At 55.9% G+C, this 15452-nt stretch overlaps 6 protein-coding genes across 6 annotated transcripts in view; 1 reads left to right on the top strand and 5 right to left on the bottom strand.

The window, feature by feature from the left end:
- Positions 1-771, bottom strand: part of ISF_00995 (hypothetical protein) — a gene marked incomplete at both ends in the record, with an annotated part of 1355 nt that extends 584 nt beyond the window's left edge. Inside the window, one exon of the mRNA XM_018844602.1 lies at positions 26-771. Within this exon, the coding sequence (XP_018709052.1) occupies positions 26-771 (746 nt within the window). The remainder of the gene's footprint in view (positions 1-25) is intronic.
- A 653-nt stretch (positions 772-1424) lies between these two features.
- ISF_00994 (hypothetical protein) lies at positions 1425-2382 on the bottom strand (the record flags this gene model as incomplete). Its single annotated transcript, XM_018844601.1, has 2 exons — positions 1425-2198; positions 2314-2382. The coding sequence occupies 2 exons, from the start codon at positions 2380-2382 to the stop codon at positions 1425-1427; spliced, it is 843 nt and encodes a 280-aa protein (XP_018709051.1).
- A 1500-nt stretch (positions 2383-3882) lies between these two features.
- Positions 3883-7989, top strand: ISF_00993 (hypothetical protein; the record flags this gene model as incomplete). Its single annotated transcript, XM_018844600.1, has 1 exon — positions 3883-7989. The coding sequence occupies one exon, from the start codon at positions 3883-3885 to the stop codon at positions 7987-7989; it is 4107 nt and encodes a 1368-aa protein (XP_018709050.1).
- Positions 7990-8297: 308 nt separating this feature from the next.
- On the bottom strand, positions 8298-9477 carry ISF_00992 (aspartyl protease; the record flags this gene model as incomplete). The annotated part of the gene is made up of 3 exons (XM_018844599.1): positions 8298-9017; positions 9064-9249; positions 9313-9477. 3 exons carry the CDS (start codon positions 9475-9477, stop codon positions 8298-8300), a joined length of 1071 nt encoding a protein of 356 aa, XP_018709049.1.
- Positions 9478-10614: 1137 nt separating this feature from the next.
- On the bottom strand, positions 10615-11448 carry ISF_00991 (secreted protein; the record flags this gene model as incomplete). The annotated part of the gene is made up of 3 exons (XM_018844598.1): positions 10615-10683; positions 10853-11117; positions 11168-11448. The coding sequence occupies 3 exons, from the start codon at positions 11446-11448 to the stop codon at positions 10615-10617; spliced, it is 615 nt and encodes a 204-aa protein (XP_018709048.1).
- Positions 11449-13434: 1986 nt separating this feature from the next.
- On the bottom strand, positions 13435-14106 carry ISF_00990 (Fungal transcriptional regulatory protein; the record flags this gene model as incomplete). Its single annotated transcript, XM_018844597.1, has 1 exon — positions 13435-14106. The coding sequence occupies one exon, from the start codon at positions 14104-14106 to the stop codon at positions 13435-13437; it is 672 nt and encodes a 223-aa protein (XP_018709047.1).
- Between the last annotated feature and the right edge of the window lie 1346 nt (positions 14107-15452).

Genomic DNA, 15452 nt, shown 5'->3' with positions numbered 1-15452 from the left:
CGGGCGGCGGCGGACCACTGCATACTGCGGGTGAGGTCGAGGGAGGGCGAGTTGAGCGCGACGCCGGCGGGCAGCGGCACGGGCACGTGCTTGCCGTGGAAGCGGACCGTGGGCGAGGAGGAGGAGGAGCGGTGCAGGTGGAGGAGGAGCTGGACCAGGGCGGCGGAGAGGTTGCCGCCGGCGGAGTCGCCGGCGACGACGAGCGAGGCGGCGGGCACGGGGTCGTGCCAGGCACCCGGCGGTGGGTGTAGGAGGGATAGGGAGGTAGTTGGCGCCGCCGTGGACGTACAGCACCGTGGCGCCGCCCCGGGCCTCGTTGGTGAGGCGCGCGTACTTTTCGCGCTCGCTCAGGTCCGCGGGCTCCGCGGCCCAGCGGGACACGTCGCGACGGACGCCCACCCACTCGCCGCCGACGTCCTGCAGGGGCGGCCGCGTGTACGGGGCCTCGTCGCCCAGAGCGGCGACGGCCCCGCACAAAGCCGGCAGCACGCCGTCGGGGGATGTGTCGTCCGGCGCGGGCAGGGTGACGCGGCTTACCCAGATGCGACCGCGGGCGCCCCCGTCGCGCATGAAGAGCGCCTGCTGCGCGCTGACGGACGAGGTTGGGGACGAGCCGCCGAAGAAGTCGCGGAGGGTGGTGACGGCGAGCTCGGTGCGCAGGTCCCACTTGCGCGCGGTTGGGCTGAGGGAGAGGAGCCAGAAGAGCACCGTCTTGAGTACCAGGGGAACCTTGGAGAGGACGAGCAGCGCGGTGCTGAATGCTGACGGCATCGTGGTGATTGTGGCGGTGTTGAGGGTGGTGTTGGTGAGAGGAGAAGGAGGAGGAGGAGGAGGTGAGGAGGCGGAAGCCTGATTGCTTGGCGGCTGAGCGAGTGGCGCCGGAGTATTGGTCGAGATGGGCGAGTTTGCTCTCGGATTCCATCTTGACATGACAAGGTTGGATGCGGAAAAATTAAGTGAGTGACAAGATCTGACTTTTGAACGATCATGTTTAATTGGGCTACATTATTCACGGGCGCAATTGTTGATGATGTTGCACCAACGGCACGGGTAGATATATATCTCGACAAGGCGACCTAGAGTGCAAGGTGCAAGGTGCAAGGTGCAAGGCGCAAGGTACACAAGCCGGAGTAATGACCTGTTTAGAGGTAATTGACATTGCTAGCATCATACCTAAGAAGCGCAACTCAGAGAAGCGAGGCAGTGACATTATTCAAGATGGAGATGGCACAGAGCCGCTTAGGCCACTCATGAACCCCGATCGTTGTTCATTCATAAATGCATGCAAGTAGGGAGGTGGGCTGGCCAAGTCGACGAGACGAACAAAGCTCAGAGCATTATTATTAAGATCAAAACACAATCGCACAACGCTGTCACCCAACGCAATCACCACAACGCAATGAACACAACCACCCCCTCTCTCTCTACTCAACCACCACGCCGTCCCGGTCGCGACCCATCCTCGCATACTGCGTCTTGAGCGCCGGCGTGTCCGCGCTCACCAGCGCATTCACCCAGTGCTCCTCACCCGTCTTTTCGTCCCTGGCGTGGCTCGCCGCCGCGCCCAGCAGCGTCGGCTTGCAGTTCAGGTACACGCTCTCGTAGTTCTTGCGCGGCACCAGGAAGGTCTCGTGGAAGACGCCGAGGTGGGGGAACTTTTGCGCCGCGAACCAGTCCCAGGCCTCGCGGTGCATGGGCTCGTGGGCGAAGGCGTTCAGGCTGGCGACGTCGCGGAAGTAGATGATGGTGTTGACGGTGAGGGACCCGTCGAGGACCGTCTTCCACTCGCTGATGGCCAGGACGCCGAGCTCGGCGCGGCGCTGGCGCAGGTCGTCGGCGAGGCGGGCGAAGCGGGCGCCGGTCTCGCGGCCGCCGGGGCACAGCGGGCCGAGCGGGTGGTTGAACTGCGCGCCGATGTGGAAGACGACGAGCTGGTCCTCGGCGGAGGTGGTGCGGAAGGAGCCGGAGGGGAGCGGCAGCTGTGCGGCGGTCCGGCCGGGGATGACGTTGAGGGGGTAGGAGGAGGAAGAGGTGCTGGTGAGATTGAGGAGGGCTGAGACGGCGTAGATGGCGAGGTAGCTCAGGAGCGGCACGTAGGCCCATCGGGCAGGCAGGACTAGAGAGATGAGGGCCTGCAGGACGCTGCCAAGGACGACGATGGCAGGCAGCGGCCTGAACTTGTCGAGTCCGTAGGTGGCCTGTGAGGAAGTCAGTGTTAGTAGAAGAGCGGGTATGGGATAGATGGACAGGGCTGATGAGGTTGACGTGAGACGAGAAAGAAGGTAGATGGTGATGTGATGTGATGGTGCTTACACTAAGGGACGGGACATAGGTCCAAGGTCCCTTGGTTGGAGCGAGCTTGGGCTGGAATTCCTGGCCCATGGTTTGCGAAGAAGAATGGAATTTGGATGGTTTTTTGCAATCTTGTTGTTGGCGATGGAAGGTGGTGTATGCTGTCCAGTCCGGACTGTTGTGGCTATACAGACCAGCTGACTGGGAGAGAGAGAAAGACGGATGAGATGAGATGGAAGAGTGAGATGGAAGAGATGAGATGGAAGAGATGAGATGGAAGAGATGAGATGGAAGAGATGAGATGGAAGAGATGAGAGGGAAGAGAGAATCCAGGGTGAGATAATGAGGAAACAATTCAGGATGCGACAATGAAGAGAGAGGACGGGTATGTAGGTGATTTATACCATCCGATCCCATCCTATTCGATGCAAGCCCTGTTCGCCCAGTGCAAGCCCCGTCCAATGCAAGTTGATCCAAAAATGCTGACGCAGCCACCTGGAAGGTCCTCGCCCCATCGTCACCGCAAACTAGTTAACCCGTCGGGGCCAGTATACATGGATGGCATCTTGATGCTTGACCATCTTCTCTGGCAGGGCTGAAATGGATTGCCTAGTCATTTGCTCGCGCCGTGGCGTCAGAGTTGACGTATCCCTTCGCATTGGTGGAGGGCGTTGCAAGTACAAATGAGCAACGCGACGAAGACATGGACAGATGTGTATTGCGAAAATCTAACAAGCATTCGGCGACAACATACTACCTACCTATCTGTGACTTAAACAACGTAGGAACAAGGCCCCCGAACAGCCCGATTCTCACTCTTGGAACATCACAGCACACAAGGCTGCCCCGCCCGTCGAAGAAATAATGGGCCGTTGAGCGGAATGGACGAATGAAAACGAGGCTAGCCTTAGCGAATGCGAGGTACGTACCTACTAGATACATACAGTGGTTACCGCGTGTCTCGGGCAGATAAGGATGCCTTCAGCAACAACAGGATGCCGTCAACCGGGTCGTTCTTACGTAGACTTGAGACAGACAAGTACCCGGTAGACCCGATAGTCAATCAAGTTCTTACACTCTCATCAATTCTCACGGCGAGTCTCCCGGCACATGGTACTTACGGATAGAGCAAAGGCCGCGGCAATGCCACCACCGAGGCCCCCTACTAAGGCACTTGTATAGCTCCGAGATAGTGCGTCATCTTAGTAGGCAAGAAGCCTGTGTCCTCTACCATGCTTAAACCATTCAATTTTTTTTTTTTTTTTTTTTTTTTTTAAACTCATCTTGTTCATCTTCCATTTTAATCGATCAGCTTACGAATTAGTATGAGTCACTCTACGCGGAGTAATTTCCATGCGTGGGCTACAGTACTGTAAGGTGCTAGGGGCACCTGTAAGCGCTGGAAGCTGTGCAATGACGACTTGTCTCAACCCCATAGAAAGTAAAGCTCCTAGCATTTATTCGCAACCAAACAACAGCAACACCTTGCAGCTCCAGCTCCATCACAACCCGCGGATCCCCCAGCATTCCATCAGCCATGGGAATGCCAGGCTGAGACAAACATACTATACCCCAAGGCTTGCAGCAATCATGGACCCTGCCAGCTTATCGCGCTCGTCGAAGCGTGCTATTCCTGTTGGCTTGCTGGAAGCTGCACTCGACTCCCCGACGTTCCGGTCCACCGCCCTGCACTTTGGCGACCAGATCGACACCATTGAAAAATGGCTCAACAACTATGTGAACTCGACATCCAAGCTCCTCCACGACTTCCTCGCCCTCGAGGATACCATCAACTCGTACCTCGCAAAGACGGCAGCCCCGGTCGGCGATACCCTTCTCGACAATGACTATACTTTGCTTGCACTCAAGAGGGTCGGAGAGGGGTCGCGCGAATGGCTTACGCAGATACAAAGTGGCATGAAGCGTATGGAATCGACCGTTGTTGAGCCCATCAGGGTCTTCCTGAATGGTGATTTGCGCAATTTCAAGGATACGCGGCGGGCTCTCGAGGCAGCACAGCGCACCTACGACTCGACCCTCGCCCGTTATGTCGGGCAGCACAAGACGAAGGAGCCATCTGCCCTGAGAGAAGATGCATTTTCCGTGTTTGAGGGTCGCAAGATCTATCTGCAGGCATCGATAGAATTCTGCCAGGTCGTCCCCCAGCTTCGATCCACCATCGACAGGCTCCTCGTTACCGTCTGCAGCGACATATGGAAGGAGATTAAAGGCTCCCGTGATGCCACCGCCAACGCTATGCGCTGGAACCGTGAGATGGAGCGTGTTCGCGGCTGGTCCAAGGAAATGGAAGCTGCTGATGCCGTCTTCCGCCGCGAGCTCCATGCAGCCAAGAAGGACATATACGACATGGCCATTGAAAATGTCAAACCCTCGCGAGAGCTTGACGACTATAACGTTTCGACCATCCCATTCCTAAGCTCACGTGGCCCCGTGAATCTGCAGCCCAAGGATGACTCCGCTGTCATCTCGGCGAAGCAGGGTTGGCTCTTCTTGCGCGTGCTGTCCAACAAACCCGCCAGATATACTTGGATCCGAAGGTGGCATTACTGCAGAGATGGAGTCTTTGGTTGGCTGATCCCAGGTACACAGGGTGTTCTTCAGGGTGATGAGATCGGAGTCTTGCTGTGCAACGCCAGACCAGCCGTGGGCGAAGAGAGGCGATTTTGCTTCGAAATCAAGACCAAAGATCAATCCTTGGTTCTTCAAGCCGAAAACCAAAAGGAACTGACAGAATGGCTTGAAGTATTTGAAGTTGCAAAGAAAGCGGCCTTTGACACCAGCCGCGGAAGAAGCACCAGCTCCATGTCCCGCCATGACCCTGCCTTTTCTATTAACCCGCCAAGTGCTCCCGAGTTTTCTGCCAACAATGCTGATACACATCCCGCCGCTTCCGAGGACCCTGTAGTTGGTATGGAACGCGCTGCGACCATGCTCCTGCCACCGGAGGCTCACACCATGTCCCGTCATAGTATCGACATAAGCCCTCCTGGCACCGTGCCGCGAAGGTCCTTTACGGCTCTTGGAAAGGAATTCAGCAAGGACTTGGTGACTCGCGAAGATGGCGAGTCTGGCAGAGAGCATGCTGCCCGCATCATTCAGAAATTGGATTTGCATAGAAAATCAACCTTCGGCCCTGGTACCGAAGGCGCAACGGCTGGCCCTGCCGCACCGGCGTCTGGGAGCGGCATTGCTAGCTTAATATCAGCGAGCCATAACGTCCTGCCGGGCTATCCACACCCGCTACTCTCTCCAAGCGTTGCAAAGAGAGGCAGTCCGCTCCCGAAGCTTGATAGTCAGTTGGGTTCCCTAGCGCCATCGACGCTGGAGAAGCCGCCCGTGGTCACGACCCTCAGCCGAGCTGCGGCCATGCATGCAGCTGACAAGTCCCCACTGGGGGAATCGCGAAAGAATCTTCCTGCTTCCCTTGTTGCCAACTACTGGGGAACAAACATGTGGGCAGCTTCAGACACCCCTAACCAACCCGTGCTGCCCAGAAGAGAGGCCGACGATCCTATTGGTGTGCTTCTACCGGAAAGCATGCAGACCACACTCAGCACGCCGACCAAGGAAAAGACACCAAGTGAGCTTCTCCCGAACAATTACCCAGCAGAACTGCGCCTGCAGACTGCACAGTTCAAACTGCTCTTTCCTGATGTACAGGGAGATGAAAAGCTCGTACTCGTTTTCCGAGCCTCTTGGTCCTTCAAGGCGGCCAGAGACTCGCCTCAAGACTCGTTTGCCGGTGATGGAAGAGTATATGTCACGCCGGACTACATGTACTTTTATAGTCAGCGCATGGGGCTCATCACAACCTTTTCGCTTAGCTTGGACATTATCGCGGCAGTGACTGCCTACTCTGGCCGAGATTCGGACTCCATAACCTTGCGCCTCGGCGAAGAGCCTGGCCAGGCTGTTTGGGAAGAGGTCAATCTAAAGGTTTACTTGGATGATCTTCACCTGCTGCACAGCCGACTCAATCTCATCATCGACAATATCCAGGCAGAAGAGCCAGCGAATACGGAAAACTTGATTTTCGCCCTGATCAATCTCGAAAGAGTGGAGGAAAGACCCAGCCCTAGCATTGACGGATGGGACGATGGGTCAGTTTATACTCCGATTGAGCCCAGCAGTCTAAGCAGAAGCTTTGGTCGTTCACCTGCGGATTCTACCTCGCAGCTGCGCCACCCGCAATCCCGGCATAAGTTGTTGCCGAAAATTCACCTACCGAGTCAGCCTATTGAATATGAGCCGGAAAACATGACCGAGATGGCCGCCGAGCGCCATTTCGAGATCAGTGCCAAGGCTTGTTTCCATGTCTTGTTTGGCGATAAGAGCTTCGTGTTTCCAAAACTATACTTTGAACACCGAGCTCAGCAAATTGCTCAAGGGCCTTGGATTCTAGTGGATCAAGGCCGAATGCGCCGCGAGTTTCAGTTCAAAGTCAACTACACAGATATGCTCGGGCGCGACAAAAGTGCCGATGTAAAAGATGAGCAAACAATCGATCTCTTTAGCGACCATGTCACATACGTTGTTACGCATACCAAGACTGCGTGGCACTTGCCTCACTCGGGGTCATTCAAACTCATCTCCAAGATTGTGATTACACACGTGGCAAAGTCCAAGTGTAGACTTGCCATCTGGGTAAAGATTGATTGGTCGAAGACACCAGCATTGTCGAAGAACCTGGTAGAGCGCCAGGCTTTACGCGATATCAAGAGTCAGGCAGAGGAGCTGGCAGAGCTTGCGACTGACCAGGTGCGCAAGCTTGGGCCCAGATCCAGGACAAACAAAGCCATCCACGTGTATGGTCAGGTCGGCAACCAGACACAGGTTGTTGTCTTCTCGCCCGGTTCTACAGACGCGAAGAAGAAGCAGGCCACTACGCGTCGAACTCTAACGTCGATGGTCTTTGATACGGTCCGGTCCTTTGCAGAGAGTTGCATCACATCCGTCATAATGTGGACATTTGCTGGCGTCAAGCGGCTCTTTGACATAGTCACGGCGTACCGGCTCATCATTGCCCTGCTCTTGTTCAGCGGCCTTGTAAACGTGCTCCTGACTTCCTCGAGTACTTCGACGTGGTGGCAGGAGCGCAGTGCGGCGCGGTTTATGCACCGTATCGGCGTGATACCGCACCCCATCATGAGCAAGGCAATCTATTTTTCCGACCTGGCCGATGCCACGGGCGCCGGCGGCTCTGCCCCGACCCTTGGAAGCGACAACAGCACCTGCTACAACACCTTCGCTGACCTGATGAAGGCGGCCGACCTGGACGCGCCGTGGGAAGAGTCCGGCGGCGCCCTAGCGCCGGCCAGCCGCTCCACGGCGCGTCGCATCCGGCGCACGAGGCAGCGGCTGGGCACGTACCGCCACGACCTGGTGGTGGCCATGCGCGTGGTCAACAGCATCGAGCGCGAGATGGTGCAGTCGGAGTGGGAGGACTGGCTGGCGCACGAATACTCGCTCTGCGACGAGCTTGGCCGCGTGCTAGGCGGGGAGCAGAAGGCGGGAGTCGTCCCGGACAAGGGGCAGAAGCATAAGCAGAAACCCATCGCGGATCGTCACTTGGCGGAGCTGAAGCAGTGGCAGGAGGCGCACTGTAGCAGCTGCCGGGCGGATTATAAGAGCGTCGTGAAGAGCAGGGCTGCTCAATGGGATGAATTCAGACGGTAGAGGAGGAGCACATGCATTTGGACGAAGTAGTGGTTTTGTTTCATGCGAAGCGACGCGTTCTTTTTTTGTTTCTTTTGTGTATATCCATATCCATCCATGCATAGTTTTGGGAAAGCAGGGACGGTTGAGTAATAAAGAGGGAATTGTACAACTTATCCATTGGCCCGAGGGAACCTGAGCGCCGCCTTTTTATAACATCAAGTTCTGAACTCATGTGCTTGCTTGTGTGATGTATTAGTAAACACTACCGCATTGGATATATGTACGTCTATTAGTGTATGTATGGGGCGTAACCTTTTCCCTCCTGCTCACTTGAGGTTCGCAAATCCCATGGTCCGGTCGTCGACGTTGTGGTCGATGTAGCGGCCCTGAAAGAAGGCCTGACCGACGAGCCACGTGCCGCCAAAATCGGCCGTGCCGATGACGCTGGCCGTGCAGTCGTCGCCGTCCTGCTTGAACGCCAGCGCCTTGGGATCCAGGTCAAAGTTGACCCCGCCCAAGCTGAAGCCGATCGTCGGCGGGCTCGCGCAGCTGTAGTGACCCTCCACGGTACCCGCGCTCGTCGTCACCGCCTTGACGCCGGCGGCCGCGAAGACCTGCTTCACGTCGGCCGTGGGGCCGAAGATGACCGTGGTGCCCGAGTCGGTGGCGATGTCGAGGTTGTCCGCGACCACCTTGCCGGCGACGGTGACGCCGCCGGTGACGGACCACAGGCTGGTGACCTTGACCGCGGTGAGGGCGCCGGCGAACTCGGAGGTGGCGACGGCGCCGTAGTGCAGCTGGCCGGTGCCGTCGGTGCGCAGGGCGAGGCCGAAGCGGCAGGCGGACAGCGTGCCGGCGGCGCAGAGGGACGTGAAGAAGGGGTCCTCGCGCAGGGAGGCGCCCATCTTGCCGGCGTAGCCGATGAGGCCGTCGTGGGGGAAGGTGGGCGGCGTGGCGGGCTGGTCGATGGCGCCGACGACCTGCTGGGGGACGGTGAGGTTGGCGCCGAGCTGCGTGATGACGTCGTGGTAGACCTTGCCGGAGGCCTGTGCAAACATGTTAGCAGTGGGAGCTGGGGGGGGGCAAACGCACGGAGAGGGTGCCGGAGCCGTCGGGGTTGGTCGTCGCGTAGGCAATGTGGAAGCGGCGATTCTGGTCCTGGGAGGCGGCGCTGGGCTGGTAGATGCCCGGGTTCATGATGGCGTCCGAGGAGCCCGTGTCGATGAGGATCTCGAGGTCCTTGCTGGCGCCGACGGTGAAGTGGGAGAACCAGAAGCCCTGGGAGAAGGGGGGGTTGTTAGCGGAAGGATTGTCAAGTCAGCAGCTGTGATGGGAACAAACCTGCTCGTTTACGAGGGCTCCGTCACCGCGGGGGGCAATGTTCTTGAAGGCAGCGATGCCCTGGGCCGTCTGGGAATCGACCTTGCGGAAGTGCATCGGATGCGACGAGTCTGCGACGACGGCCTGGGCCGCCGCCAGCAGGGTGAGGGCACTTCTGAGCGACATGGTGACAGCAGTTTCTGTGATGATGATGAATGGTAAACTTGCGAAGGGAGGGGGGGGGGGGGGGAGATGAGCAAGCGTCACGATTTATAGCAGTCTCGCATGTGGCAGGAGTTTGTTGTGTAGCATGGCCGGTGTTACATTTGTTGTGGACGACGGGGGATTTGGTGACCTTCTCGATGTAGGGAAAGATCGACCACGGGATAAGTCAAGTCGCATTGTAAGATGGAAGTGGCCCAAGACTAATTTAATCTCAACACGCGTCACCGGTCAAAGTTTTCAAACAAAAAAGTAACTCGTAATGTTAGCCAGGTAGGGAGGGATGAGAGAGATTGCTCCGAGCATGGACAGCCGGGGAAGGTGAGACAATGTCTATCCAGATAATCGAGACAATCCTCATTGCCGACCCGAGGGGGGGGGGGGGGCTGAAACTTAAAAAGCGGCCCGGGGCCGGAGGAAGGAAGGGCTTGTGAAGGCGCGCCAGGGAAGAGCCATGGCGATCAAGGCATAAATTTTGAAGAGATGAAACCCGGTCTGATCATGCTGACTGGAGCTTGGACAGCGTTGGAAGAATCGATAGAAATGGGCGACCAATAGGGTATATTCTACATTCTATACGCTAAGTTATAGTAGAGCCTTGAGCCGACCTTCCCCATCTGGCAGGTTGACCGTGCCGAAGCCCGATGAGTGTGGCGTGCTAACTTGCAAGTTGTGGGGGTCAAGTGTCAAGTTTCTTTGTAGCTGCAAGGGTTGACGGGTTCTATCGGATAGATCTCACGACTTATTCTATCAGTTAGCGTTGACAGAGACGATGGCGCCGAGGTTTCATGGAAAAGGCTATGCGTGGATCCAACGGTTTCGGTTTTCATTTGCAGACTTATAAGAGTTCAAGACAAAAAGAACAAGCTAGCCTAGAGACAGACAGAGAGACACAGACGGGAACTCTGAGTTTCTCTTCCCCGACGCGACGGGAACAAGAGAGAGTCAAGTCGTGGGACGGCCCACCGCCAACCATCGGAGACATCTTGGAGGCTGCGCAGACCTATGAGGGAAACACGATCGATCGATGTCTCTTATGGAAGGAGAAGCGGGAGAAGGAGATATCCACGACTTATACACAACGAACGAACCGAACGTTGCTTAGTGCTTGGGGCAGTAGCGCCACTGGATGCCAAACTTGACCGTAAGCTTGCCGCTAATGTGGTCAACCTAGAAGAGAGTGGTTGTGTCAGTACTGTTTTGTTTCCCGTTTACTTTCTTTTTGGGGATATCTCAAAACTGTGGCTCCAGTTGACGGAGACTCAAAATAATAATAATAACAACAACAACAACAACAACAACAACAACAACTTTCATCTCGGGGAGATTGCCAACTTACAGCGATGAGGGCGGGAAGGTGAGTCGGGGTGATGGCGCAGGCCGTGTTCATGTTGAGGATGGCCGTGCTGCCGCCGCAGGGAGACCAAGACTCGATGCCGGCCTTGCTCTTGAGGTCAAAGGGGCCGCTGTAGTGACCATTGAGCTCCTGGTTGAAGACGACCTGCTGGCTGTTGCCGGTGAAAGAGAAGGTGTTGCTGCACTGGCCCTTGGCACCCTTGGGAATCTCGGCGAAGCCGATCATGTCGGTGTCGAGGATGGAGAACCTGTAGCGGTTTCGGTCAGCAGATGTAACGGCCAGGCAGGAACGACATACTGGTAGCCCGGGTCAAACTGCATGTTGAGGGTGAGCTTGCAGTTCTTGCGCCAGTCGATGGCCTTGGTGCCGGGGCCGGTCTGCACCTCGTAGGTGGAAAAGGTGGCCTCGAAGAGGGTGCCGGTGGCGTCGACCTGGACGTCGGCGGTGCCGGCAGGGCAGCCGCTGCCGAGGAGGCTGACGCCCTTGATCTTGACACTGGACGGGGCCGGGCCGTTGGACGGGGCCGGGGCGGCGACGGCAACGCCGAGGATGGAGACGAGGGTTCCGATGAACTTCATTGTGAAGGGATGGGGGTGAAGGTGAGTGTAGTGTGTTGAGTGAGTGAGTGAGCGAGTGAGTGAATGGGTGAGTGAGTGAGTGAGTGAGTGAGAAGTGAGGTGAGTGAGATGAGTGTCTGGAGGAGAGCTGCTTGCTTCTGTCTTGGGACTGAAGTACTGAGTACTGGCAACAAGTCGACTTGGAAGTGAGATATTTGACTCTTTTTATACTTGGAGATTTTGCCTCGGATGGTTTCTTTACACGATGATGGTAACAAGCTACGTACGGCTGAAAAGACCAAGCAGGACGGTGGCTGGAGGCAACCGTCCAGTGAGAGGAGCAGGAAGCCATCTTGGGCGACGCTCAATACGAGCCATGGCTTCTGCTGAAAGCCATATAGGCCTAGTTTATTGAGTGTAAGACAAGAGGCTGTGAAGGCGTCCAATGATGGTTGGTGCTGGGCTGTTGGATGAGAGCTATTGATCTTGGGCAGCAGTTGTCGGTGGTGAGGTCGGTCAACGGTGAGGTTTCTTCTTTCGTTTACTACTACAAAAATGAATCTACCTCAATGATGCAAAAGGAATTATTCTTGGAGATGGTTGATTCCAAAGAGCCTCTACTGAATTATGAAAGAGTGTTTGCTGCATAAGCCTGTCGAGGTGATGCAGCACGCTGTTCGTGTTGGACACACACACTTTTAACTGTCTTCTGCCTTGAATGTTGCTACCAAAAATAGGGTCCTGTTGAATGCATGAGGAGCTGAGTCTCTTGGGGCGCAATGGTCAGTCTGAAACCACGCGTCTCCTTTCTCCCATTGAGCAAGTAGACCCTTCCCGAACGCCACCATCATCAGCCTGGGGGGGCGGTCAGCATGCATCGTGGGTATGCATCGTGGCACACAGTGTAAGTTAATGGGTACCCAACTGCCGGGATGGGTAGGGGCTCACGGACGCCTCGCCAAAAGAAAAGCCCCGGCTGATCGGAGCATTCTGGATTTCTGGGCGATGATGCTAGACCAGGGTCCGAGATACCATATAAAGACGGCGGCCCCCCTTCGCTCCGGAGGCTGACAGGCCGCCGCCCCCTCCTTCAGCCGTCCGCCCGGGTTGGGCTTTGGGAGGACGCCACCAGCAAGGCCAGCCCCTTGTCCAATGGCATGGTCAAGAAGATGCCCATGGCAATGTAATATTTGACCCGTTTTGTATATGATCGGACAGCTGTGCGCGCTTGCTTCTTCTTTCCGTATTTTCCGCCCCACGATTGGTGTTGGCCATGAAACATCGAGCCAGCCCTACATACGAGACTGTGGCTGTGGCTGAGAATGAAGAGGGTGGCTTGAAGAGGCCTTGCACGAAGACACTTCGTATTTTGTGTCTGTATAAATATGAGATTAAGAATAAACATGAACCATAGATATAAATGGAAATGGAAGTGGAAATGGAAATGGAAATGGGTAGCGAGAGATTGTGCGTGTAAATCAGTGTAGGCATCGACTCTTTTGGGGACGGACATGTTTAGGTGCACTTGACTACACTTGACTGCACTTGACTGCACTTGACTCTATATTATGAGGGAACTCCCCATGATTCTTTTTGAATAATTCCTAAAATATTCAATCGTGCAGCATCAGTGAAAACATGTTCCAGGACAGACCTCCAAGTCGACGGACCCAAGAATTCATCCCGCATCGTCTTGAACCATCTTGCACACCCTTTCCCTCACTCCCGGTTTCAATGGTGTGACCAAAACTCTAAAAGAAGGCACCTCGTGATACGTCGTCAGCATCACACGAGTTCGCACCGCGTCCGCATGCACCGTCGAACGCCCCCCGTACCACGACACTGTCCCCGGAAGAGACCCATTCCTCGCCGTCCTCCTTGGCTCAAGAGCGCATGTTCGAGGTAGAGAAGAAGGATGCCCTTGGTTTGACGAGCAGTGACGGCCTTGGACAAGTAGGGCTACTGCCTCGGGAGATGGCCGACCTGACCTGCCCCCCTTGCCCGAGCTCATTGGCCGGGGCTCGCGTATTGGTCCGCAATGGCCATCGAGTTGAACAGCGTCCTCTCGGAGTCGATGATTACATTTTGTAGGTAGGCGCTATTGTTCATGTCGTGGTACTCGGGATTGACCACCGGGGCAGTTGAGCCGATGGAGTCGGAGAGTTGAGGGGGCAGTGTCATCAGCTCGTATCCTCGCGCATCGTAGACGGCGCCTGCTTCCACAGCAGCCAAACCAGTGCACATTTCAGAAGAGAAGACACCAGCGTTGTCAGCGTCATGATGTGCTGTCCCTGCCTGTCCGTTGTCTATACAAGCGTTCCGGATAAGAAGAGCAAGGCTGTCGTCGCTGGACGGGCCCATCACTCTGTGCATCTCTGCCACCGCAGTCACCGTGGTTGAAGTCGGCGGCAGCGGCGACCATTCACCCAAAAACTCATCCCCCATAGTCGTGTCTTCGTTGCAGGCAGCATGGCCACCTCTTCGAACATCACTGCTCGGCCTGGTCGATGTACTACTCCTTGGATAGGCGTAGATGCAGGCGACGCCCCGTAACGTGCAGTGGCTGCAGCGCTGTCTCCCGTCGCACTTGACCTTTGAGGCACGGCAGGTCTGGCAGGCGGTGATGGGCCGGCGCGCTGCTCTCTTGCCGCGATTCCTGTCGCTCTGCCACTTGACCATGAGGTGGGCAGCGAAGAAGACGAGACAAGATGACAGAGGGACTCGGTGCCAGACTGCAAGGGAAAGTGGCATTCAACACTTCAAGTTGCAAGGTGCAGGCCTTCTTGCCCCCTCTTAAAGACCAAGTTCTCAAGGACTGCGCCGTCATGGTTCAGGCTCTGATGCAGCATCGCATCCTGTAGCTCCTTATTACGTCTTTTCGTGGCTGCGGCTCATGCTGCATCTGCCTGCATCTTTTCCGCTCTTTAGCTATACCAAGGTCACGATCAACGGCGGCCTCTGCAGCTCTTATACCGTTCAGCTAGCCACGCACCGCTTTTCCTACACCAACACTATATATACCCGCAGACCCGGTAGTGGAAAGCAACAAGCGGTGACGAGACCAAGACACTGTTTTACGCGCGTTGGCGGGTATCATGTTGGCTCAAGTAGCGGGGAGTTGAGTCGTCCTTGTTGTTATTGCTTTTGGCAGTCTCTTGCTTTGCCTGGTTGCGAACACTCGGCGAGTGGCGCCTGCATGATTCATCTGCGGCTCCGCTGGCTTGAAGCCTCCACGCAACGATCGTCTTCAACTGCGCCATTTAATTTTCAAGAATTTTGTAGAGTTGATTGACCGACTCTACAAAGGGCTCACAGACCTACACTGTCTACACGAGAAGTCTCAACAGCTTTCTATACTCAGCTCGGGGCGCCTCCCTGGTCAGTACTATGCGGGGTAAATGAAGATGTGCCGTCGGGACAGGGCCGGGCAAGGGCTGTATGTAGTGTACAGTATATAGTTAAGCGTTAGCTAGCGCCCTTGTTCCATTATCAACAAGAGGCTGCAGCTCGAGCTAACCTTTCCACGAGGGCTGTTCACCTTGCTCGGTGTGTACCGGAAACTTGACTGCCGATCTTGCCAGTGCAGAGACGTAGGCGGTAGAACAAAGCTCCGTACTAACAAGCAAAAACTCCTATATCCCCGTATACCTGGGCCTGGTAGTTGAGAAGATACCAGCACAATCACTACGTTGCTTCCCACTGGCTGTCACCCTAACAAGCCCCCAGCTCGCTAACTAATTTGCCCCGACCCAGGCTGTCCCTCGGATGCCTGCAACGTTGCAATTGCAATTGCCATGGCCGCCCAGTGCCTTCGGTGATCAGAACTACAGTTTATCTACAGTTTGTCATTCAACTGGGTAGTTAGAAAACGGTTGTGCTGCGATGCCCTGTAACTAGTAAAAACGAGGCGCTCTGTGCTCTGCCAGCTTCGCGCCAGCTCTGAACCTATTTCCGCGCCTTGTTGTATAAGAGAGCAATAATACAGCTCTCGCAGGGCAGGCGTTCGGCTACAAGCCGCGAATAAT

Source organism: Cordyceps fumosorosea, assembly GCF_001636725.1.
Source record: "Cordyceps fumosorosea ARSEF 2679 chromosome Unknown scaffold_1, whole genome shotgun sequence".
In the NCBI taxonomy this organism is placed as follows: Eukaryota; Fungi; Ascomycota; class Sordariomycetes; order Hypocreales; family Cordycipitaceae; genus Cordyceps; species Cordyceps fumosorosea.
Note: the sequence above shows the minus strand (reverse complement) of the source record. Positions and strands in the feature narration are given on the sequence as shown.